The 25,358-nt window shown below is 39.6% G+C and overlaps 11 protein-coding genes and 1 non-coding gene across 12 annotated transcripts; 8 read left to right on the top strand and 4 right to left on the bottom strand.

Annotated features, from left to right (window-relative positions):
• Positions 1 to 336: 336 nt before the first annotated feature.
• DHR2 (RNA helicase) lies at positions 337 to 2,619 on the top strand (the record flags this gene model as incomplete). The annotated part of the gene is made up of 1 exon (XM_446251.1): positions 337 to 2,619. The coding sequence occupies one exon, from the start codon at positions 337 to 339 to the stop codon at positions 2,617 to 2,619; it is 2,283 nt and encodes a 760-aa protein (XP_446251.1).
• Positions 2,620 to 2,950: 331 nt separating this feature from the next.
• On the top strand, positions 2,951 to 4,339 carry ARG7 (glutamate N-acetyltransferase; the record flags this gene model as incomplete). The annotated part of the gene is made up of 1 exon (XM_446250.2): positions 2,951 to 4,339. One exon carries the CDS (start codon positions 2,951 to 2,953, stop codon positions 4,337 to 4,339), a length of 1,389 nt encoding a protein of 462 aa, XP_446250.2.
• Positions 4,340 to 4,439: 100 nt separating this feature from the next.
• On the bottom strand, positions 4,440 to 6,380 carry RNA14 (cleavage polyadenylation factor subunit RNA14; the record flags this gene model as incomplete). The annotated part of the gene is made up of 1 exon (XM_446249.1): positions 4,440 to 6,380. One exon carries the CDS (start codon positions 6,378 to 6,380, stop codon positions 4,440 to 4,442), a length of 1,941 nt encoding a protein of 646 aa, XP_446249.1.
• Positions 6,381 to 6,774: 394 nt separating this feature from the next.
• SAM37 (SAM complex subunit SAM37) lies at positions 6,775 to 7,677 on the top strand (the record flags this gene model as incomplete). The annotated part of the gene is made up of 1 exon (XM_446248.1): positions 6,775 to 7,677. One exon carries the CDS (start codon positions 6,775 to 6,777, stop codon positions 7,675 to 7,677), a length of 903 nt encoding a protein of 300 aa, XP_446248.1.
• Positions 7,678 to 7,791: 114 nt separating this feature from the next.
• Positions 7,792 to 8,172, bottom strand: SEN15 (Sen15p; the record flags this gene model as incomplete). Its single annotated transcript, XM_446247.1, has 1 exon — positions 7,792 to 8,172. One exon carries the CDS (start codon positions 8,170 to 8,172, stop codon positions 7,792 to 7,794), a length of 381 nt encoding a protein of 126 aa, XP_446247.1.
• Positions 8,173 to 8,981: 809 nt separating this feature from the next.
• FET3 (ferroxidase FET3) lies at positions 8,982 to 10,889 on the bottom strand (the record flags this gene model as incomplete). The annotated part of the gene is made up of 1 exon (XM_446246.1): positions 8,982 to 10,889. The coding sequence occupies one exon, from the start codon at positions 10,887 to 10,889 to the stop codon at positions 8,982 to 8,984; it is 1,908 nt and encodes a 635-aa protein (XP_446246.1).
• Positions 10,890 to 12,780: 1,891 nt separating this feature from the next.
• On the top strand, positions 12,781 to 13,785 carry BUB2 (Bub2p; the record flags this gene model as incomplete). The annotated part of the gene is made up of 1 exon (XM_446245.1): positions 12,781 to 13,785. One exon carries the CDS (start codon positions 12,781 to 12,783, stop codon positions 13,783 to 13,785), a length of 1,005 nt encoding a protein of 334 aa, XP_446245.1.
• A 663-nt stretch (positions 13,786 to 14,448) lies between these two features.
• Positions 14,449 to 17,118, top strand: LHS1 (Hsp70 family chaperone LHS1; the record flags this gene model as incomplete). The annotated part of the gene is made up of 1 exon (XM_446244.1): positions 14,449 to 17,118. One exon carries the CDS (start codon positions 14,449 to 14,451, stop codon positions 17,116 to 17,118), a length of 2,670 nt encoding a protein of 889 aa, XP_446244.1.
• A 137-nt stretch (positions 17,119 to 17,255) lies between these two features.
• Positions 17,256 to 19,988, bottom strand: STV1 (H(+)-transporting V0 sector ATPase subunit a; the record flags this gene model as incomplete). Its single annotated transcript, XM_446243.1, has 1 exon — positions 17,256 to 19,988. The coding sequence occupies one exon, from the start codon at positions 19,986 to 19,988 to the stop codon at positions 17,256 to 17,258; it is 2,733 nt and encodes a 910-aa protein (XP_446243.1).
• A 764-nt stretch (positions 19,989 to 20,752) lies between these two features.
• On the top strand, positions 20,753 to 23,437 carry STB2 (Stb2p; the record flags this gene model as incomplete). Its single annotated transcript, XM_446242.1, has 1 exon — positions 20,753 to 23,437. One exon carries the CDS (start codon positions 20,753 to 20,755, stop codon positions 23,435 to 23,437), a length of 2,685 nt encoding a protein of 894 aa, XP_446242.1.
• A 345-nt stretch (positions 23,438 to 23,782) lies between these two features.
• Positions 23,783 to 23,880, top strand: tF(GAA)4. The gene is made up of 2 exons: positions 23,783 to 23,819; positions 23,845 to 23,880. It is a non-coding gene; the product is annotated as a tRNA-Phe (tRNA).
• Positions 23,881 to 24,144: 264 nt separating this feature from the next.
• Positions 24,145 to 24,741, top strand: GVI51_F05863 (MADS-box domain-containing protein; the record flags this gene model as incomplete). Its single annotated transcript, XM_446241.1, has 1 exon — positions 24,145 to 24,741. The coding sequence occupies one exon, from the start codon at positions 24,145 to 24,147 to the stop codon at positions 24,739 to 24,741; it is 597 nt and encodes a 198-aa protein (XP_446241.1).
• Positions 24,742 to 25,358: the final 617 nt, after the last annotated feature.

Raw genomic sequence — 25,358 nt, 5'->3', positions numbered from 1 at the left:
CTCGACCAACAGTTAATGAATTATCCGAATCCGTGATTGACTGTTAGTCTTATTTTATTATTATGTTTAGCATTTTTTACCGGCTTAATGAAAATAGAAGTATCCGGAGAAAGTAACGTACAACCTGAAAATATTGAAAAATTTTGGAAAAGTACACAATCTTTGTCAAAAATTGATGCGATGAGCTTAATAAAGAGCTCATCGCAAACATAAATGGATATTTGAGTATATTGACTGTGTTGTCTATTCAAAGTAGTCAACAGCTGTTTAATCCAAGAAGTATCCACGTAGAGAGGTCATATTCCTAGGTCAATTTTGGATAGCATTCACAATAGAATGAGAACATTTAGTGGTGCCAGAGATGGCCACAACAAGAAGAGTCAAAGAGAGCGGGTATCGCCTTTCAAGATAAACAATGTGAGTACCAAGTCACACTATAAGGATGCTGGTATGCATAAGAAAAACGGTAAAGTAAACGGTGGTCCAATTAAACATAATGGTAAAATTGGCCGTGAAGTTAAATTTGGTGATGAGGAGGATGAGGATGATGAGGATTCCTATGATGACAACAGAATGATGAATAAGGCTGACTTAAAGAAGAAAGCACAGGAATTGTTAAGAATTAGGAGTACATTACCTGTGTATAGCAATCGAGATGAGATCATGCCATACTTGCTAGAAAATCAGGTAACGATCCTTATTGGTGAGACTGGTTCTGGTAAATCTACCCAAATACCGCAGTTTTTGCTGGAAGATTTGTATAAACAAAATAAAAGAGGATCCATAGCAGTAACACAACCTCGTAGAGTAGCGGCTATTAGCTTGGCTACACGTGTGGCTCAGGAATTCGGTTCGAGGGTTTCTGATAAAGTAGGTTATTCTGTGCGTTTTGATAATGCTACAAGCGAAAGAACTAGGCTTAAGTATTTGACAGATGGTATGTTACTAAGAGAATTAATGATGAATAAGGATTTAAAAGAGTACAGTGTTATAATAATTGATGAAGCACATGAGAGAACTGTGCTTACTGATTTGATACTGGGTTTACTGAAGACCCTAATTACAACTACCAGAAAAGATTTGAAAGTCATAGTTATGTCAGCTACACTTCAAGCTGAGGCCTTTAGTAACTTTTTTGATAAGGCTCCAATCCTCTTTGTAGAGGGAAGAAAGTTTAATGTCACGCAATATTATCTAAAAGCACCATCTGATGATATAATAGATTGTGCCATAAATTGCTGTGTTCAGATAAATCAAGGTGAGCAATTAGGAGATATATTGTGTTTCCTTCCTGGTCAAGAAGAGATTGACAAGGCAGTTACGATCATGAATAAAATAGCTCCTGTAATAGCAAAAGAGACATCCGTTCCGTTGATGTTGGCATATCCTCTATATGCAGCTCTTTCTCCTGCACAACAAGCATCTGTTTTCAATCCAGTGAAAGGTTTTAAGAGAAAGGTTGTATTCAGTACTAACATAGCTGAAACATCTGTTACCATTTCAGGTGTGAAATTTGTAGTTGATTCAGGGTTACGAAAAGTTAAAGTTTGGCGTCATCAGTTAGGATTAGCTTCCTTGCTAACAGTTCCAATCTCACAAGCGAGTGCCATGCAAAGAACTGGTCGTGCTGGTAGAGAATCTGAAGGTAAGTCATACAGACTATTTTGTGAAGATGACTTCAGTAAACTACCGAAGCAGACAGAGCCTGAAATTGTTAGGAGTGACATTACTTCTCCAGTGTTAATGTTGAAAAGATATGGTGTTAATGACTTGGTGAATTGGACATGGTTTGAAAACCCTGGTAAGGAAGCCATCATCCAAGGTTTACAAGAGCTATATCACTTGAAAGCATTAGATGATAGCGGAAAAATAACCAACATTGGTCGGAAAATGGCCCTGTTACCATTACTTCCTCATTTGAGTTGTGTGCTAATAAAAGCTTCTGAAACAGATTGCATTAACCAAGTTATAGATATTATATCATGTCTAAGTGTCGAAAATCTTCTTCTAAATCCACAACCAGAGCAAAGAGATGAAGTCAATGAGAAACGGTTATCTAGTTGTAATGCTGGGAAGAAATACGGTGATTTGATTATGGCCAAAGAGCTTTTCGATATATATTTCTATGATTTAGGCAATGGGTCTAATGCTACACAAGAGCGTAAGGAGTGGTGTAAGGATCTATGTGTCTCTTACAGAGGATTCAAGAATGTTTTAAAAATCAGAAGCCAATTAAAGTCATACTGTAAAAAGATATTTGATAACACACATCTGAAACCAGATGATGATGATGAAATTTCTGGCGAACAATTCAAATTGAATGCTAATGAAGATGAAATAAAAACTATTTTAAAATGTTTCCTGTCTGGATTTAGCAAAAATACGGCCATTGGTATGCCAGATAGATCGTATAGAACTGTTACTTCGGGTGAGACAATCAGCATCCATCCTTCATCTTTGTTATTCGGAAACAAACAATGTCCAGCCATCTTTTACACAGAATATGTGTTCACCACGAAGGGTTACGCAAGAAATGTCAGTAGAATTGAATTATCCTGGCTACAAGATATAGTTTCATCGAATGCCACCGCCATGGGGAGAAGATCCTTGAAAGGTTAGAAAACAGAGAAGAGTGAGAGTATGTTAACAATATTAACTACCCTGTTGACATTTGAATAGCGAACACAAAAATGTCATCTCATATATCTACAATACATATGTTAAATAGACATTTTGTAATTATAACTTGCATTAAACACTATTGTAAGGTTGTACTTGGGAACGGGTCTCTCTGCGATGAGCCATTTCTGCAAAAATTTTTGCGAAAAACTGAAAATTGCAATTCGATGGCTCATCGCAAACAAAAGTAATTCGCTAGTTCTATCCATTAAAAGTTAAGTATTTCCTTGATTATGGGTTATAGATAAGAGCAACATTTAAAAATGTATAAATGGAAGTTAACTCTTCTGAATTGGAATCATCAAGCGCCATTGAAAGTCATCAAACCGACAAGATGAAGATCTCTAAAACGCTGCTACAGCATGGTAGAAAAGTAATTGATAAGTACAACCTATATGTTCCCACGGAAGGTGTCTTCCCTAAGGGCTACAAAGTTGGCTCAATTGCGTCCGGTGTTAAGAAGAATGGTAACCTTGATCTGGGTGTGTTAGTTAATACTAATACTTCGAGACCATCTTCCGCAGCTGCTGTTTTTACAACTAATAAATTTAAAGCTGCTCCAGTGTTGACTTCTAAAAAGGTATTGGAAAGTACTCAAGGCAATGGTATCAATGCGATTGTTGTCAATTCGGGATGTGCTAATGCTGTCACTGGAGAATTGGGTATGCAAGACGCCCAAGAAATGATCGATTTGGTTAACAGAAAGATTGGAAAACCGAACAGTACACTGGTTATGTCTACTGGTGTTATTGGACAGAGACTGCAAATGGATAAAATTTCTGCTGGGATAAAAAACATATTTGATAATAATGCTCTGGGAAATGACTTCAAGTCGTGGCTAAACATTGCTAAGTCCATTAATACTACAGATACTTTTCCAAAACTAGTGTCAAGACAATTTGAGCTTTTAAATGGGCAAAAGTACACTTTAGTAGGTATGGCTAAAGGTGCAGGTATGATTTGTCCCAACATGGCCACTTTGCTTGGTTACTTTGTAACAGATTTGCCTATTGCATCTTCGGCATTACAGAAAATCTTGCGTTTTGCTACCGACCGTTCTTTCAATTGTATTTCTGTTGATGGAGATATGAGTACTAATGATACCATTTGCATGATTGCTAATGGTGCTGTGGAAACTGACGAAATTACTGAAAGTTCTGAAGAATACGAACAAGTGAAATCTCAAGTTACTGAATTCGCAAAGACATTAGCTCAATTGGTAGTAAGAGATGGTGAGGGATCTACTAAATTTGTTACTGTGAATGTTCAAAACTCATTAACTTTTGAAGATGCCAAGATTATTGCCGAATCTATATCTAACTCCATGCTAGTTAAGACGGCATTGTATGGACAGGACGCCAACTGGGGCAGAATTTTGTGTGCCATTGGTTATGCTAAGCTAGACAACTTGAAATCATTGAATACAGACTCAATTTCAGTGTCTTTCATTGCTACCGACAATTCTGAACCAAGAGAGTTGAAGTTGGTGGAAAATGGTGTTCCTCAATTGGATGTTGATGAAGAAAGAGCTGCACAAATCCTAGCTCTTGATGACCTAGAAGTCCTGGTTGATTTAAAGACCGGTAACGAATCAGCTCAATTTTGGACTTGTGATCTATCTCATGAATATGTTACTATAAATGGTGACTATAGATCATAGTTTTATATTTACTTGTACTAATTTTGTTAGATATAGATGTTCATGCATTAATTTTATTTAAAAGATCATTAATTATAAATTATTTACCAACCGTTCGCTTTCAATTTTCCTCATCGGCTAGCTTTACCTGTTCATTCAAGTAATTAACAAGATTGCTTGGGTCGAGAAAAGCATTTTTGAAATATTGCTTTTTCGGAAGTACCGCCAATATGTCGAGGATTTCCTTAGGTAGGAGGGGTTGAGATTTTTGCCTTTTAGAGTCAGGTAAATTTTCATCATTCTCAATTTGTCTCTTCTTGAATGATTTGTCTACTCCGGAAGGGTCACCATCAGATGAAATTATGTCTGGTAATTTGTATGTTAATTCTAGATTTTTGATTTTGTTGTCATCTTGGATCTTATACCGGGTTGAAAATAATTGGATTAAGTCGGTATCAGGAAACTTCTCAAAAAATCTTTTTTCCAGTTGATAAACATTATTTAGATTCCCATATTTGGATTCATAGCCAATCATTTTTACGTATATTTTCTTTAACTGTCTCAAGTCCTCTACTTTTTCAATTGATGTTTCGAACAGGGTTTTCATTTGGGATCCTCTGTTTAAAAGAGACAAAAAGTCCATGTATTTATTAATGTACTCACCATCATCGCCAAAGTACTTCAAACCTAATTCTAAGACTTTGGAAGCTGTTTTGTGGTCATTTTGATTTTGAAACTCCAAGTAAGCATTTTCAACATATATATCATGTGTCATAGCCTTTTTCAACTTTCTGCATTTTCCAAAAACAGCTCTAGCGGCTGATAAACCAGATAATCTTTTCATAGTATTCATATAGATACAATAAATATAAGTTAATGTTTTTCTTTCCCATATTATATCGCTGCTTAATTCATCATTGCCATTGTCATTTTTGTATTGCCTCAACAATTCATCGATCGTTTTTTCGAAACAATTTTGGACCTCTTCTGATTTATTTTCAACTTCATAGCACTCGGCCAATTTGAAGGTTAAAGTTGGGGAAGTAGGGTTAGCTTGCAATGCAACTTTCAAGATATTCTTTCTTGCAGCATCATTATCAAACTCATACATAACATAATCATACCATATTTCGGGTTCAAATAATAGTTGTTGAATGGCCTGTTTGTATACATATGTAACCCTGTCCTTTAGGGCATCTTCAGTTAATTCTAACTTGTTTTCTTTCTCCCAAGCAATCCATTTGAGCCATGCCTCCAGTTGAGTGTGGTCGTTTTTCTTACAAGGTAGTACATACTGGGGGATGTTATTTTTGTTGGCTGTTCTTAAGTTTAGCGGACTCGTTCTTCTTATATTCGCAGTGACGTTTAGAAGTTCTTGATATATAGAACGAGCTTTCATATAATCGGCAGACAATTCACCAATAAATTTCCTTGCTGTTAAAGTGTTGGTTTCTTGTTCCCAAAGAGTGTATTGGTTCCACATTTTTTCCAACTTATCGAACGGTACGCATAACATCTTCTTATACACCTCTCTGATCATATCTAATCTTTGCTGCTCTTCCCACTTATTCATTGGTTTCCATTGGTGTAAAAATCCCAAATAGTCATTCCAAAAGCTTGATGCCTTGGGTTCAAAAGTAGCGCATTTATCCATCACAAGTTTAAAAGCTTTGATGACTACCGCACGCGCCTCTTGGCCACCAGTGATTAGGTTATTTTTCCTGCGCACATAGTCCAAATAAGTACTCCAAAGAGATAAATCGTTATTTTCTAAATCTCCCGCTAAGCATTGAGCAAGCAGCTTCTCGACTGTATCAAATTCATTTCTTTGTAATTCACTTTGCAAATGCATTGTCCATAATGGTGAATAGAGAGGGAATCGTTCGTGCAATTCCGCGTATAATTTCCTTGAATTGTCATAGTCGTCTTTAGACTCATAATATTCTATCAATTTTAGTGCTCTCATAATATCCAAGGGTTGGGCAGCATAACTCATTTTCAGGGCATCCTCTGAATAATCTTTAGACGCATTCGCCTGTGTTTCCTCATTTGTGGTTGACATATCGTTTGGCACCGGATACACTATGCAGTACTTGGTAAACCCTCTAGTTTACGTACAAAGAAGTTCAAGTTAGCACGATTATAACTATATTTACAATTGCTAATCAGAACAGCTCCAAAAGCAATTGAGTAGATCAGAAAGTAGTTTACAGTTACTTTAAGGTTCTGAGCGCTGGTTATCGTTCCAACAATAAAGGATTTTTCAATCTTGAAGTTTGAATTTGTATGAAATTTTTCAAATTTCTTGAATTTCCAGAAATGTGATGACAATAAAGGTGCATGATAATAAAGATAATAATAGTGTCTGATATTTCGAGAGGCAAGAGCAGACTTATATCTGTGGTTTTTCTACTCATAGGTAAAATTTACTGCGATCAGGAGCTCAATATTCAAAAATGACAGGTTCAGTACTATATTTATGGGGAAAAGATAGAGCTAGTGGGATATCTGGTGAGAGTATTGCACTTGAATGGTATTTGAAGAGTAAAGCGTTACGGGAGGTAGAAATTGTGTTTGCAAACAATACCGATATATCGCCATTGGGTCGGCTACCTGTTTTGAAAGTGTGTAGCAATGGGGATTACATTCATGGGTTTTTAAATATAGTGGATTACCTTGAGCCAAAGAGAAAAGACGAATTCACCGATATGGAAAAATTGATGGAATTATCAGCTATGAGTATGTTAGACAGTAATTTAAAGACTTTGAATGAATATCAGCTTTACTTAGATAAGAATAATTACATTACGTTTACTAGAAAGGAGTTGTCACAATTACTGTACTTCCCATTTAATTTCAATGCAGCGTACGAGTACCGCAACAGGGCTAAAGAACAATGTGTTGATTTAGAGTACTTACCAGTCGAGGAAAAGGAAGATGAAGATGAAGATGATGGTCCAGCAGATTATGAGCTTGCACAATCAAAGACTTTTGCATTAAGAGGTCTACGAAAGAGGCAGAGAGCAGAGGAATTGAAAAGTGTACGGTTGAACAGAAATTATATGCATAAGCTTCTTGAGTTTCTCGATCAATGGGATTCTATTACTGATGATCTTCCGAAGACTTCGCCAGTACCAATACTATTTTATTCCTACATGTATATCCAATTGGTTATTCTTCCGAACAATAATGAAATCTGTAAGTATCTGAAGGAAATGAAAAGCAATGGTTATGTTGATACACTCAAGGAAACATTCACCAAGTATAATGCACTTGATTTTAATTTGAATGTTAGAGAGCCAGTATTCAGGGAACGTGGTGACTTGATAAGTACATTACTAAATAAAATTTCTGTATGAATGGAACAGTAGTATATATTTACAATATTAGTTCGTGCAATTGGAACATAATCGTAAAGAAGTGTTATGATAACGGATTTGTTGTGTAGGTCCTGTAGCTATATTTCGGTTTCGTCAGTTTTTCTTTGGCTTGTATATACCCTTGTGGGCAAAATAATACAACACAGTACCATCATCATTAACTATCCCAAGCAAAAGTCTCTGTGTGGATGCAGCACACAGATCATCGAATATCTTATCGAGCAATTCTAAAGTTAGGTAGCCCTCTTTGTACATCGACATCTCAACAGGCAGTATATACTCTTTCTTGGCACGTTTACAATCACCTTCTTGTTCTTCATCATCATCGTTACTGAGCTTATGAGGAGGTCTCCCGACTAAAATATTTATTATTCTATCATCCTTCCAGTTCAACTGTTTCGGTACTTCTTCTACTTCTGTCCACAAATGGAAATGCAATAGATTATCCCTAACTCGTTCTGTCAAATTGCTCATTATTGATATTGTTGTAAATTCTTCACTTCTAGATGAGTTTTATCAACCTGGTATTGTATTATTCCAAGAGTTGGCTAATATCAATGTGCAGTTTTGGTTGAACTTATTACGTCATCTCATCGCTTATATTGTACAAAAATTTCAATTTTCGCTGGTCAGAGAATCCGTTTTCAAGACTGATCAGCCAAATTATTGGAAAATAACTTTTCGCAGTCCATATGAATTTGAGTCTTATATATGTATAAGTATATAAATAATTATCCTAAGTGAGAGCACTTGCACGGATACACACGATAACATGGTAAAATAAAATAAACAGAATAGAAAGTAAAATTAATATTAAAATAAAAGGTTTATTATTTGAATTGTGTCAATTCTGTGGATATAAAATTAGGTTAGGTTGAAAACAATTAAACCTGAAAGCGGCACGACTTCACAGAGAATTAATGAAAGAGCTTTTGCTTCCGGTAATAAGAGCTTCGCAAAAGAACAATTAATAAAACAAAAATACAAATAGTTGACTGATAGGGGGAAAAACACAAAATGGTAGAAATAAGAGTTCATGTGACAACTGCATATCTCACCAGGTAGTAAGAGGGAAAAAAATACTCTAGAACCATTAAACCTCCAGTTTATCAAAATAAATTAGCCAAATTGTGGTTAAAAAAATAAAAAGAGGCTATCCTCTAACAAGCGTAACAGTCGCAAATATAAAATAAAAAAAGCACAATAAATTCTTTATACAGGATCAGAGGTCTTTTTGGGGTTTGAGTTGAGTTGTTAATGGGAGATAATAAATGAAAAGAATCTCAGAAAAAGATGAATTTCTTTTTCTGATTTCTTGAGTCCTCGAGTGAACTGCTGTTGGAGGCAGATATGACTGACGAAGAGCTGGTCTTCTCTAAAACATCTTCTGGGTTTAGATGTAGATTTCTCATGACCTTGATCTCTGGTTCTGGGATTTCAGAGAAACCATAAATTGCGATCATAGTGATACCCAACACACCAGCCAAACATGAGAATGTCATAGCAATGATACCCTTCTTTGTGAAACCTGTTGGGATAGATTTGTGTTGGACATTTTGGCCTTCTAAGTTGAAGAAATCACTATCGTTAGCAGCAGCGTTACCTTGAGTTGGGACCTTTACATTACCACACACCTGCAAACCATTTGCCGTTAGGTGTTGAGAAGCGGTATTTTGGATCGAGATTGGGTCTTCAACCATAACAACAGCTAAACCTTGTAACAAGTGCCATTCGATGTGACAGTGGAAGAACCAAACACCAGGGTTGTCCGCTTTGAATCTCAAAACCATATTAGATTGTGGGTTCAAGTAGACAGTATCTCTCTTCATTGGGATACTTGGGTAAGCAGCGTGGTCCGAGTCGTTGAAACTGTGGGGTTTCTCACCCTTAGCATCATCAAACTCCCTGTCTCTCAAGATGGTCTGGAAAACGTGGCCGTGCAAGTGGAAAGGATGCTTACCTGTATCTTGGTTGTTAACAATCAAATCAACGACCTCACCTTTCTTCAAGACGAATGTGTTGGTATTCGTACCGTAGATAAATGGATTTAGGGCGTCCTGACCGGCAGACAATACAGTAAGCAAAGTTGGCACTTTTGGAGTAGTGTAAGTAATGTTGTTGAAGAATGCGTAGTTGACACCATTGATTAAGTTGTCCATGATGACATCGATGGTGATGACATGATCAGCTTCGGGGTATAGTTCTTCTTTGTCCATTGGTACCAAGTAGAAATCGTCGAGATAGTCATCGATACTGTCCACATAATTTTGTTCAGGCATTGGCTTGGATTTGTCATAGACTAAGTAGGAAGTAGCGTTCAGCTGCAGGTCCTTTGGTATAACATCTAACATGGTGTCATCGAATTTTTGCATGATGGCAAAGTTCTTGGAAGTATCATTCTTGGTGTGGACCAACACGGCATAACGTTGAGCCACGGTAATGTACAGCATGTTGGTAGTGTTCTTCTCAACGTAGACACCGTCGACTTCAACGACTTCCATTTCATGATCTTCGATCCAGAAGTATTGGGACACAAACCCACCGACATTGACGATTCTTAGCAAGTAGGTGGTGTCAGGTTGGACTTCCCAAGTCAAATTCATGGTGTTGTTCAAGATCAAATTCTGTGGGATTGGTTCAGCACCAGTTGGGTTATTTAAGTTCAAGAATTTCCTGGTTAGGACGTCCACAGTGGTATCATACCATTCACCGATGGACAACATTACATCCTCATCATATTCGTAAGGGAAGTTCTTATTGTTTTCACCATCCTCGATAACAAACAGACCACGCATACCATCTTCGTACTGACCGTCAGTGTGGGAGTGGTACCAGTAAGTACCGACATTCTCATCGACGGTAAAGTTGTAAAGCATAGTGTCACCTGGGCCAATTGGACATTGTGTCAAGTAAGGAACACCGTCCATCTGGTTGGTACCACGTTGGAACATACCGTGGAAATGCAAGGATGTGTTGGTGTTGTTGAAGCCGTTGGTCAAGTAGACCTCGATTCTGTCACCTTTGGCAACACGGACATCAGGCCATGGGTACTCTCCATTACACGTGATCACAGGTCTCTCTTTGATACCGTCAACATTACGGTTGCCCCAACCCGTAGTCCAGTGGAAAGTGTGCGTAGCACCATACACAGCAGTGATGAAGTACGTCGATAGCAGCAAAGGTACCATCATCTCTATTTATTTTTTCTTCGTCTATCCTATCTCAAACTTCAAAAGTTTTAAGGCCTTTTTTTTTTTTCTGTTATCTACTTTGGTCTAGTTGAAGTGGATTTAGGTACAGAAAAGAAGTTTTCCTTTTGATAGTGTGTACTTGTGGATCAGGATTTGTGCTCATAAGGAAAAGATATTTGCTCAATTGAGAAGTAAAGAGCAAATAGAGCTAATATATATAGGATAAGAAACTCTCTAAAAAAGTTTTTTTTTTTTTCTTTCTTACTTGTAAACCTACATTCTAAATGTTAATCGTATTGCCTTTTGACAGCAATAATTCGAAATTATAAGCTCTTCTTTCTCATGGGTTACACTGTGCTGTCCAAGTTATTTTTTTTATCGTATCCATCCGTCATTTCCTGACTAAATCTGTCATGTTATGTGTTTTTGATTCCCAAAGATAGTAAAAAGACCTATTAACTTTCACATTCAACTTTTTTTTACACACCAAGCTAAAATCCAATTGGCTTTTCCCACTTCCCTTTCTTTTTTTGCATAGCACCATTATTCTCGCTGTCAGGCTTGTTCTCTTAGTCTTTTCCTATCGGGAGGGGGTCAGGACAAGGTTCGGATATAGAAGTAGTGCTTATCCCAATGCCAGTCAAAGTTACAACAACGATGGCTGCAACGCTACAACGCCCTTATCGATGCCTGAACTCATCTTATTGCGTGTTATGGGTTTGGCACCTGGGTGCATTTTCGATAAGCGATTGCAAAGCTTGCAAAGCGTTGCGAATGGGTGCAAACGGGCATACGTAATCTTTGTCTTTGTCTTGTAGTGTAGTGTAGTGTAGCTGTGCGGGATACTAGTAGGAGAGGGATGATTAATCAAATCAACTCGAGGGTACTAACGGATAAGGTACAGAGTCAGTAGTTCTTTGTCGGCTTTCCCTTGAGACGGGATGTAAATTTAACTCTTAGAAAAAGCAGCACAGTGCTTTCTTTTTCTTTTCTCTTTTTCTCTTTCTACTCCGAAACCTGCTTCTAATTTTTTTCGGTTTTGAATGGTTTTTTACTGTGAGGACAAGTGATCGCCTGCACGGCTTGTCTAAGCATTCATATCCCAGCGTAGAGCTTGATTAACGGCGTGCCTTATATTTTTGTTCAATTTGATATGTCAATTGAGTACATGCGCGGTATTAGATAGGTGGCTGTTGAGATGCAAGAACGTAACGTAATTAGATTCTTATTGGATCCTTTTCTCTTTCTACTATCACAACCCAATCATACATTAGCGCTAATACGCATCCAGATTCTTTCACCCACCCCACCTCATCCCATACACTAGTCAAATAGTCTATTCATTTCCACTACGGGTGATTCACAGAAAAAATGCAACGAGATAAATCATTATATTTGCCGGAAGGAAATATAAGAATTGCACCCCGGTTTCCCTTCCCTTGTCCCCTAGAATTACCTTCCCGCTTTGAGTTCCCTTACTAGCAACACAACTGAAAAACACAATGGAATGCACCTAGAAGATAGAACAGGCCTCTGGCATGGTTGCAAAACACACCCACATTCCCCATGAAAACTTCCCGAATGCGCAACCTCCCGTACTCGACCACCATGCTTTGGTACGAGTGCTGTGTGCATATGCAGTCTCTTCCCCCCATGCCCTTTGAGGGGCATCCCCACGTTCAGAGACTTGAAATTCCGGGTAAGTTTAGTGTAGCCGGGTAAGTTTTTAACGTTGTTTACCAATTTCAAGGTTCCGCTCGTGCCGCTAGACTTTCAAGCTCTAGCATGCAAAAAAATCGGCGGCTAATCTTGAATCTTGGATATTTAGGTCTGGGGTACCAACCAAAAGGTGCCAAAACTAAAAAGAGGTAGAACGGAGATACAAAAAAATATGGAGAAGTTCATATCGCATCCACCGTTGTTGGTACACACATCTCTGTCTCAGCTGCGGTACTTGATACTGAGTGAAGGTATACCTGTGGCAGGGAACGATAAGCGTAAGCGGAGCAAGCGAGGGAACTTATCGGGTGGCGATGAAGTAGATTCTGGAGGTAGCGAGGCGGACACTCACTCCCAGCAGTCGATAAAGCGGTTGAGATGCTACGTGTGGTCTATCCTGTCTCGTACGTCAATGGAACGGTGTTCGCAGAAGTATCTGGCATTGCTGCAGTTGGGCCCGCCTGAAACTCATATACTACAGAAGATCAAGAACGATACCTCAAGAACATTACAGACAGACCCCAAATTTAGGGCACAGGTGTCTGAAGATGCACTACTGCGATGTCTAAGTTGCTTTGCATGGGAAATAGAACGCAAGAAAAGACAAGCCGGCGAAGGAGACACTGTGGATGTTAGTGCCTATGTGCAAGGTATGAACGTGCTTCTCGCGCCATTGTTGTACTCTTGTCCAAGTGAAGCCATGGCTTACCAGTTGTTCTCTACGATGTGTAAGAGGATCATCCCGGCCTACTTGACCAGAAGTCTCGCAGGCGCACAGAACGGTGCTAGATTATTGGATGCCTGTCTTCGGATCGTCGACCCAAAGCTAAGTAAGTACCTGGGTGACAACCTTCTGCCGGCAGAAATCTACGGTATGCCCTCGATCCTTACGCTCTCAAGTTGTAACAAGCCCCTCGACCAGGTGTGTCGTCTGTGGGATTTTATGTTTGCATACGGTTTCCACATGAATGTTTTATTCGTGGTCGCTCAATTGGTGTCCATCCGTAGCAAAATATTCGAGTCAGAATCACCAATGAATATGCTACGACAACTACCTGAATTTGACGCGGATGAGATCATTAGGCTGGGTGTTGGATTTGTTGCCAAGATACCTCCAGATCTATACGATCTCCTGATAAGACATCTGACAGATCCTGATATCGTGATAGCAGAGTGAGTATGTCAGGTAAACTGTATTCGATGTCATTACCATTTGCAATGTTCTTTTTAATAATTTTGTTTTATAGAGAAGAAATTTTCATGCCAATCATTGAATAAAAGCCTACTAATGATCGAGTTTTTCATTTCCTCTACAGTTTAATTGGGATAAAAACTGGTGGTATATATATATATGCCTAATAGCGGCGGCGCAATCGTATATATTAAAAATCTACTTCTCAAAGTGGGCTTTTTTCATGACATTGATTTGCTCAGCCTTGAGAAAGGATATGGTTCGGTGTGTAAGCTTTGCTCAGCGTCCTTTGTCTCTGCGATAGCTAATCCATCTGTTTAATGCTCACAATGCTACTCTCTGAATGGTAATTTAGAGCTACAAAGGTCCATATATACCTTAGTACGTGGAAATTCTGTGGAATGTTCTAGTGCTTTTTCTGAGCCTCTCCGATCGCAGATCTTCAAACGTTTTGAAGCTTGATCGCCTTACGTGAAAGTTTTTGAGATTGCATTCAAAGGGAGATTAGATTCGTGTTCGTTTTAAAAACTTATTTAACTGAGCTATTATAGATTTCAGAACCGCATTTGCATTTATATTGCTAATCTAAGAAACATCAATTGATAAAGCAGGAACAGTATACATTATTTTTTTAACTGCAATTTGGCCATGAAGTTGTCTATACTGTTTTTATTTGCAATTGCAGTGCAGGCAGCATTCCTCGGGATTGACTATGGTCAACAATCCATTAAGGCTATGGTGGTGTCACCAAAGGCAATGATGGAGATTGTCTTAACCCCAGAAGCTAAAAGAAAGGACACCAGTGGTATATGTATTAGGAATGTCAATGGTGTTCTAGAAAGGCATTATGGTAATAGTATTGGCTCCTTAGTGACTAGATTTCCACAAAACACTGCTATGCATTTGAGATCTTTACTTGGCAAAAGCATGAATGACAAAGATACAATCGAGAGTTACTTGAGGGAGAACCCGGGTGCAAATTTGACCTCTACAACTAGAAATACAATTGCTATCACTATCGATGGGGTTGAGTACCCAGTTGAGCAATTGGTGGCGATGAATTTGCAAGAAATCATTGACAGAGCCAACCAGCACATAAAAGAAACGGACACTACCGGAATTGATTTTGTCGAACAGGTAGGTATAGCTATCCCTGAACAATTTAACCAAGCTCAAAGACAAGCATTATTAGATGCTTTGGCTTTAACTTCTGTGAAAGATGAAGCTGTTCTAGTAAGTGACGGTCTTTCTGTAGCTATTGATTACGCACTAAAGAGGCCTGATTTGGAGATTAATGTTCCACAGTATTACATCGTTTTTGATGTAGGCACTTCTGCAGCAAAAGCCACATTGTTCTCTCTTACTCAGCCAGAGGACTTATCTTCACCAATTAAAATTGAAATTGGTGCTTTTGACTCGGAGGCTACTGTTGGTGGTTCTAAATTCATTGCAGCCATTGCAGATATTGTTGAAGATAAATTTTTGGAAAAGAATACAAAGATCACCAGAAAGTCCCTAGTTGAAAATCCAAGAGCCCGTGCTAAAATCATTCAAGCTGCAGAAAAGGCTAAACTGGTCCTGAGTGCAAACAATGAAGCAATTATTTCTATCGAATCTCTAGTTGACGATATTGATTTCAGAACAACAATCGCAAGATCTGAGTTTCAAGATATTTTTGAGGACAACAAGCATACAGTTGTTAAAGCTATTAAAGGGGCAATCGGAAACCAACTTTGGGATGACAATATTAGTTTAGAAGACATATCAGGTGTAATTTTGTCCGGTGGTTCTTCCAGAGTGCCAATGGTTCAAGAAGAAATTGCCAAGTTGGTTGGTGAAGAAAAAATTTTAAAGAACGTTAACGCCGACGAAACAGTTATAAATGGTGCAACTCTAAAGGGCCTTAAGTATTTTGGAAGCTTTAAAACTAAGCCTCTTGACATAACTGAACGTTCCTTATTTGACTACTCTGTTGAAATGTCAGGTGAATCTTCATCTAAAACTGTTTTCGAAAAGGGTACAAAATTTCCAAACGAATCATCAATATTGTATAAAGCTCCAAAGAAATTCGGTAAGGAACTAAAGTTTGACTTGTTTGAAAGTGATACCCGTATTTTGTCAAATATTGTTGATACCACAGTGTCATCGAAAAATTGGACTTCTGCCTGTAAGAAGGGCCAACTATACTTGAATGTGACTTTTGACTTAGACAGTAATAGAGTTTTCAAAATCAAGGACATTACTGTACTATGTGATAGTGACGGTAATGCGAAAGAAGAGGAATTCGAGTTTATTGATGTAATCAATGATGTCACCAAAGCAACTGACGTAATGCCTTTAAGCAATGCAGAGATAAGGCAATTGTCTAACGCAATCACTTCTTGGAATAGAAAGGATAGGGAAAGAAAGAGAGTTCAGGAATCCTTAAATGTTCTAGAAGCTGAGTTGTATGACTGTAGATCATTTATTGAAGAATTTGAAGAAAAACTGGGTGAGGAAGAGTTCGAAACTCTAAAATCATTCACAGCATTTGTCAAAGAAAAACTCGAATATCTAGAAGATAACTCTGCAGATATGTCCAAGAAGGATATTGAAAAACTTGTCCGTGAGACTAGAAGCCAGCGTGATACTCTGTCTAGATTCTATAATTCTTTGGATGCCGCATTGGGTAGTAAGGATTTCCAAAAGCTCGTTGATACAGCATCAAAGTCTATCAAGAAATACAAGGAAATTGAAAGTAAGAACCTGGCTGATTTGGAAAACAAAGCTGAAAAATTCAATGTAATTGGATTGAATGTCACTGAAAAGTACAACAGCATATTAAGTAAGATGTCATTTTCCTCAATCAGAAGGTCTAGTGAAGAGAACATAAAAACACTGGCTGGGTTGATTGATGAAGTCAATGAATCGATTAAGTCCAAGGCAATTGATGATGAATCATTAGAAAACTTGATCAAAACTAAGCTAGCATTTGAAGAACTTATTAATACTCTTGATCTAGAAAATAGACAATGGACCTACCAACACCAATTAGTAATGAAAGAATTAAAGAAAATGTATAACAAGAAAATGAAGGCGATAAAGAAGCAAGAGAAGCAGAATGAAAACGAAGAGAATGGAGATGATGAAGGAGATGATGAAGATGAAACCAAGACTAAAAAATACCTAAAGGAGGCAACTTCATCTGGTGATTCGTCTACTATAAAGGAAGAAGATTCTACTGGCTCTAATGAAGCAGGAAACAAGGGCGATGAGGAAGATGAGGAGGAAGAGGAAGATGACAGCAGTGCTGGTAATGTATTCGATGATGAATTATAGTGTATTATAGACTTTACATATAACGTATTTAAATAAACTGATCGTAATCGGTAAATCACGCATTTTAATTATTATGTATTAATCTAATTAAATTGATGTGTATCCATGCAGTGTTGATATAAAGTAATCGTATAATATCATTCGGTCAGAAGATCAAATGAGAATGGCTCGTATGCATAACCATTACCCTCAAAGAACTTGGACATGGCTTCGACCCAATGTAAACGCAGAGCGTGTAACATTGCAGATGTTCCTTCCATCAGAACCAGAACAGCTACAGTTAGTATAAACCAAAACGCGAATAAAAATACTACCATAAATACAGCTAGTGGGCTGCCTGGATCTTTCGAAGAGAATGAGTTGGCAATTGTCATATTCCAAAGAACAGTTGATAACTGTGCATGTGCTAAGGAAAGGGCCCACAAACGTAAGTATGAAGCAGTATGTGAGATACAGTTCAGGCAAAATTCAATAGTATGAATCACCTGATGAATCATAACATCTCCAAAATTAAATCCATGTGATTCGCTTTCGTCGGTATCAAAATCAGTTATCACCACTTCATTATCTATTATTGACTCAGATGTCATAGTGTCATCCGCTGTTGGATGTTGTAAGCTACTGTAATTTGTTTCACCATTTGCATGTTGTTTTCTCAGCATCAATGGCTTGTATAACAGAAGCCATGGTACACAAACTAGGGCAGCCAATAGAAGGATGGTTTGTAAAACAGCTTGGCCGCTGTAGAGTTGCTCGTCGATAGTGCCTGGTGCTAAAAACATGTTAATTAGCATGTTCAGTAAGCCTGGTGCAGGCTTTCCATCCTTGATCCAATCCTTTGACCACTTGAAAACAATTGCCCAAGATAGATAACCAAATATAGACTGCATAAAAATCAAGCCTGGTATGAAATTACCGATGATATCTACCCTAGACTTTCTGTGTCTGTAGTTGATGTAGGAAAACATATAAGAATATGACATGTGGATAAAACCCATCAGAATTGAGAGTTTCATTTTGTAGGAGTTAGTAAAAATTAAGTTGTTCTCAGTACCATGCCAGGCCCAGTCCAAACCGAAAGCATATGTTCCAACTTGTTTGGCTTCCAATGTTTCACCTTTTTTAAAAGTTGTTGGCCATTCCCAGCCTGAAGAAAATAAGGTCATAGATCTGGAAAAAATATCATTATACATCAGTCCTGTGTATATTGAGAAGGCACCCATTAAAAGTAGAACATATCTTCCGGTATAGGCCATATCAAACATCTCTTCCCTTTTCATGTTATCGAATTTTCTTTCATTCATTACTAAATATAAGGCAATTAGTAAGACAATGAAACCATGACCTGCATCACCAAACATGATTGCAAACATAAAAGGGAAAGTGACTACCGTAGCCAAACCAGGATTGATTTCTTTGTATGTGGCAATACCATAAGCATCCACAATAGATTGGAACGCCTGAGTAAATTTATTTACACGATGATATGTGGGTGGGGATCTGTTCGTGATGATGACACTGATAACAGTTGTATATTCAGAGCCAATTGATTCGCTATAGTCCTTCAATGTGTTTTTTAGAGTTTGTAGTTCTTCATAAGGTATCCAGCCCTCTGCAACTAAACCCTGGGTCTCTTGTCTAAAAAGATTAAGTGTTGCATATATGTAAGTTTCTCTTCTAAACACCGCATGCCATACAGAGAGTTGATCATTGATGAGTAGTAGTTCTGTGTGTAGCGTACGTTCTGTGCTCTCCAAAACTTGTTCTAAGTCACTGATCCTGTCATTTAACTCTTGAATGGTTTGTTGTGATATTTGGTCCAATGAGATCATACTTCCTCCTAATGAGTCTACTACACGTTTGATCTTTGCTGAAAGAGTATCACCATGTGTGAAAATAAGGAAACAATCCTTCTCTACCAACTCGCCATTTTCCATCATTGGTTTTTCCACTGGGAAGTTCTGGAAAAATAAGTTACCGCGAAGGAGACGCCATAGTATCCTGTTCAATATCATCACCTTATCTCTTCTGATGGCACCTGCGATCATGAATTTGTTGTGGAACCCTTGTTCGAGCATTAGAATGTCGTCGTCATTGTTATTGTTTTGGTTGTCTTCGGCGGTGTCTTCATCGATATCAAAGGAGAAATCACTTAGGTTATCGTTAGCTTCTTCTGGTAGCGCGGTGAAATCTGTTACGTCCAATTGTGAGCCGGAGACGTTTGCGTCGTTACTGTTGGAGATGCGTCCGAGAATCCCCGGGTTGAATTTTATGTACCTCGAGCACTCGAAGACGATGTGTCTTTTCTCTATTAGCACGTTGAGCTTATCGCGCAGGGACTCCAACGAGTCGTCCAGTTGTTTTACGCGGGACTCAAACTCTGTGATCTCATGGATGATGTCGTTGATGGTATCCATGGAGTGCACTTCGAGGCTTCTAAGCAATTGGGGGAACAAAGCGTGCGGGTTGACTCTTCTGGAAGGTCTTACCAAGTTGTCCAAGTTCTGCTGCGACAGCAGGCTCTCGTTATCGTCACCGGTGTTCGAGCCCGGGTTGTCGTTGGTGGCGTTAAACTCGAGGTCGTCCAATTCCTCGTCCTCGAACAGCTGGGGCATGTAGCGCGCCGTGGCCTCCCTATGTTTCTCGCTGACACGCTTCATGTAGTCCACGGACCTGCCCACGTCCTCCAGCCTCCGCAGACGCGCGACGTACCCTCTCTGGAACGCCGACAGGTCACTGTTCAAGTCCCGGAACATGACGTTGCCGAGCTTACCGAGCAGACACACCACTTCGCGCACAATCTCCTGCGGTATGTACAGCTGGATATAGGTCATATCCGCCGACCTGTAGATAGCCTCGTGTTTCGCCATTTCTTTTCTTAGTCCTGCTTTGCTTGTATACAGATGGTACCTTCCTGTCTTGCCAAACCCAATTGCAAAACTTCAATGAAGTGCAGTTATATATGATGATAGCCCATAAAGAAGCAAATTGCCAGAATCTGTATGGGTGGTGATAGCATTGGACGAGTAACTTGTCTCGCTGTGTGCGTCTCGCTGTGTGCGTCTCGCTCTGTGTGTCTCTCGCGCGGGGGGGCTTAAAAAGCAATGAGACTGAGTGTATCACTGTATACAATTGGTGTCATGTGTTTTCTCCGTATTGAATTGTTACTTGTTGTTACTGTTTACGTATATCCATGTGATGTACCGTATCTAGTAATATGCCTCATATGTGACGGTGGGTATCACATGGTCTCGTACACTAATATAGGTAACGTGATGTCTTCAATATACGTTTGCACGTCCCTAAAAGAGGTAAGTCCGGGTAATAGAGGTATTGACTTCTTCCCAAAGCTGTTGTCTCTCCACACGTCGTTGTCTCTGCACTCCCAAATCTGTCATCCAACTCCCCCCCCACCGCCTTTTTCTCCTGACCAATACTCTGATTCACCCCCGGCTTTCCCCCAGTGCGTGTGTATGTGTGTGTGTGGGTGGGGGGAAGTACAGCTCCGGCCAGGGCTAGTGCGGGGGGGCCGGTGGATCGGTGGATCGGGGGGGGCCTTGCTAGGGAAGTATAAATACCGCGGGTACCAGAATATAATCATCTACACCTACTACCGCATATACCCAAAATACATATGAAAGACTCTGACTGGAGTGGGGAGCACATACTGCGGGTCGGGAACGATGTGCACGATGTGCACAATGTGCATGTGCGGACAACGAGTACCAAGACTACAAAAAGTAACACTACATACAACACAACATACAACACAGCTTACAACACAGCTTACAACACAACAAATTTGAGCGATGGAAAGAGTGCTGAGCGGGCGGAAGGTGCGCTGGTGATGCCGCAGATTGAGCCGCAGCTGACTAGTTTCATCTTCCCGGATATGCGGGCGCTGTACAACATCGGGATAGAGTCCTACAAGGATGTGTACTACGATGAGATCACAGTGCAAGGGTTTGAGATATACATAGTGGAGCAGTGGATAGCGGAGAGGAAGCTGAGCGCGGTGATCAGCTCGTACACGGGGAACACCCAGGACGTGATATCTGCGGTGCGGGTGGTGTTGAACCGAGACCCTCACTTCTGGCCACACAGATTCAAGAGATACTACGAGGAGCTTCTGCCGTTCACGCAGCCGAAGTTCATCTCGAAAGGTTGCATATTCGTCACTAACTTGTCGGCGATGTCCTCGAAACTGTCCTTGCTGCATGTAGAGTGCGGTGACTTGAGAAGTGTGTGGCACGACTTCAAGACGAACTTCGACTTGAAGAAACTGCATTGCACTGGCAGATCAGCCCTGCTGCTGAGTGCACCCGCTAGCTCCGCTATGAACAAATTCTCACAGCTGTTCAAGATCCCCATAAAGGACGTCGTCACCACTGATCAGGTAGGCTCACAACAGTACCAGGATCCAACCACAGAGGCGCATCTACTTTCTCATAAGAGAAGCCTCGAAGACCCCTTCAGCGGAAGAGGCGACGAGGAGCACCACCCTCTAACATTCTCAAAGAGAACAATGCAAGAGAGGACACCACCTGCAGCATCTTTATGGAAAACTAAGAAAGGCCACGATTTGCCGGGCTTTTACTCTCCAGTTGTGGAAATGGTGACACTGATACAGATATCCCTATCTTACTTCAACCTGTTCAAAGGGAAGGACAAGAATATTGTGGACGGTTTGCTGAGTGAGGGAACAAAATCTGCCATCGAACAATGGTGGTTGGTCTTCGGGAGAATCTATTTCGGGGTTGAGAAACCAAGAAATGAAGGCACATTGGGTCCAACTACTGTTGCAAGTATGTTAAGTCTTGTTCTTAGCTGTTTCTACAAATTGATCCTGGTCGACTGTATGCCTGCTAAGGACCCCTTTGATGAGCAGGATTTTAGGCAAGGAGTTTCCAACTTTCAAAAGAAGTATAGCACAACTACGAAGGAAAATGAAGGGTTTCTTGATCCGCCCACAGTAGAAAAACTGTTTCAAGAAGAAGCGAGATTGACCAAAAACGAATTTAAGAAATTAACTAAGACTGTTAAGTGTAAGTTTCAAGACATCGGGGGTAAAGGTAACGTTGTGCAGCTAGCAAACAATGTACTATCTACTGATATGGATAATTTTGTCAAACATATCCAATGCGGGTCATTGGGTTTATTGTGGAAGAACAAAGGTAGGCCACGTAGAAAAGACGTAAGACGTATCTGCAAGAAAGAATTCTGTGGGTACTCTTATAAGAATGGGGACCCGGAAAAGCAACTTGACGAGGAAACGGAAAGATGTAACAATTTGAATGAGAAGTTACGGCTTGCTCATGAGGAGGAAAATAAAAAGAAAACTAGTGAGATGTTTGGAAATTATATGATAGATATTCCTATTATAGGAAACGATTTGCATATGGGTGATCCAGTATCATCTAAGCCATGGAGAACTAGTGATGCGGGTAGTTCGGAAAAGGAGGATGATGTTATGAGTAAGGGGCCTTCGGCGGTTAGTTTGTCGTCTATGTATTGTAATTATGACAAGCATCATTATGAGTCAGGCCTGAATACGAATCAACTTTACCATTCTGAGTTTTACAGAAGAGGTTCGTCATCCAATCTACAAACTCTCAGGGAGGAATCAGAAACTGGAGTTTTAGAGTGTACGGAAGTTTTGTATAGATCCATCTCATGTAGTGATATCCAACAGCAGATAGAAAGGTGGACATTACCATTCGACCCCTCTGTTGTCAGACTGGCAAGGGATTTGAAGAAGATACAGAGGGAAACGAAGGCAGAAGCTCAAATAGAAGACATGCAGCATGGATACTACTCTATTATGACAAAGAAAACATGTTACATGGAAGAAAAGAGAATGCAAGATCTTTTGAAAGTGTCAGGGGATCTGTTTTACAAGTATGTCCATGCTGCCAGAGCGTTTCAGAATAAGTACGATGGCATTGAAATCAAGCAGAATTTTCTGCTGAACGATATGCGTGAATTAAACTCCTTGTGCTCAAAACTAAAATACGATGTTAGAATCTTAGATCTGCGTGTTAGAGATGTGGAAGAGGCCATTCAGCAATTTCAAAGGAAACTTGACACCGTCAGAAACACTATGAACATTGGGCACAGCACCATACACATAGACACTGCTGATGTCGGCACAAAGGAAGAGTTTGACCAGTACATCATTGACAGGTATAATAAAGCACACCCCTGTTACCAATCTTACTGTCTGAAAGTTATCAGCAAAGATTTCTATAACAACTTAAAGAATGATATATCGGGATGGGTATCCTGGTTATTCGACGGCATGTTCCAGAAGGACAAATAAATTTATTCTGCACAGTATTTAAGACATTTTTTTATAATGATATATATTCTTGTACCGCAGCATATCACAAACCAGTATTGCATATTACAAAAAATCGTGATTTCTCTAATAACTACCCCACTTAGTAATGAATATCTTGTGCATTAATAGTTGATATTTTGAAACTACATAATGAACATTAAAAGAATTTAAAGATTAAAATCTGGTCAATCATGACTAGAAGCATTGACGCTCCAACACCCAAACGTTAAAAACACAAAAGACAAAATAAACGACATCACATGACCAAGAGAAACGTAAGCATGGGGAGCCTAGAATTTATCAACCCTTCAACAAATTTACTAAGCGGTTTTAGCTCAGTTGGGAGAGCGCCAGACTGAAGATTCGAAAACTTCGGTCAACAAGTTATCTGGAGGTCCTGTGTTCGATCCACAGAAATCGCAATTTTTTTTTTTTTGCTCCTGATGCCCATTACACTACGTATAAACGTATAATACTGACATTATCATTTATAGGTGAAGCTCTGTTGTGGCATAATATAAGAACAGTAGCAGGATCGATGCTCATATGCATTCTTTGCTACTTTTGATACTCGTTTGGGCGTTCGTATCACCGAGTAGACAAGGTTTTATTTGCAAGTACTTTAAGGCTGTTACTAAGTTTTTATTGGTTTCTGTATTTTGGCCATCGAGATCCTACTGCTAGAGATGAACTCACAGTCTTTATTTGGGATTAGCCCTATATCGTCGAGCGACCACATTAACCTCGACCCTGACCTTGGGAAGATGCCTGGGATGCCTGGGATGCCTGGGATACAGGGTCAGAGGCAGGATCAGCGGCCACAGCGGCAGGTGCAAATGCCAGCGCATATGCCAGGGCAGAGACCTACGGTGGGCGGAGGAGATGAGGTGAGAGGCACGCGGGACTATAGCGATAAAGGTAATGGGAACGGGAACGAGCATGAGATTGAGAATGAGCAAGAGAATGAGAATGAGAACGAGAATGATGACGAAGACGAAGAGGTGAGCACGCCATCTTCTGCCGTCGGGAAACGACGCAAAGCTCCGTTAAAATATATAGAGAACACAACTAGGCGGCATGTGACGTTCGCAAAGAGGCGACACGGGATTATGAAGAAGGCCTATGAGCTAGCGGTAATGACGGGCGCGAACGTTCTTCTGCTGATATTGTCCCCCAAGGGTCTAGTATACACGTTCGCTACACCCAGCTTACAGCCTCTGATCAGGGATGACCCTGGCAAGGAGCTCATACGAAGGTGCTTAAACCAGGATAATAGCACTTAGACCATTTTGTTCCCCATTTCAACCCTAGCATAGAATAAACGATAGAACACTGGTGTTTTCGTAGTTGTAACATTAAACACTCCTGACCCTCGGGGCTACTAATAGAGAAACAGCATCTGCAGTTCAAATAAAAAAAAGCATTAAATAATACACTATACATTAATAAACGTATCACTAACAATAGATATAGCACATTTAATACAGCTTAACAAGCAACTGTGAGAATACCCATATAAAATAGTGTATCATGTGACTGACTAGTCCACAGCTACTGCGTGCTGAGAGGAAATCCGGTGATTTCAAAGAGGAAAAAAGACGAAAATCGCGATGATCTGCTCGAATCGATTCGTTCAACCATTATAAGCAATTTCTGCAAAAAGTTTTCATTCAGTCTTTCTATCTTTTGTGGGCCTGATTGCATGTTCTGTTCGGATACATTAATACTACTCTTTTTACACTATTGCAAGGGAAAGTCATTATTTTGTTTTTGAACTATCAACCAAGCAAAACTGGAAGTAGATAAATATCTCTTTCCGGACTATATCACGAGGAGGACTCAAGATAGTGGTGTGAAGAACGCGTATACACATTGGTATACGATAGACTTTGGGCAGCTG

Source organism: Nakaseomyces glabratus, chromosome F (assembly GCF_010111755.1).
Source record: "Nakaseomyces glabratus chromosome F, complete sequence".
Taxonomy (NCBI): Eukaryota; Fungi; Ascomycota; class Saccharomycetes; order Saccharomycetales; family Saccharomycetaceae; genus Nakaseomyces; species Nakaseomyces glabratus.
The sequence above is the reverse complement of the archived record's forward strand: the minus strand, read 5'-3'. Positions and strand labels throughout refer to the sequence as shown.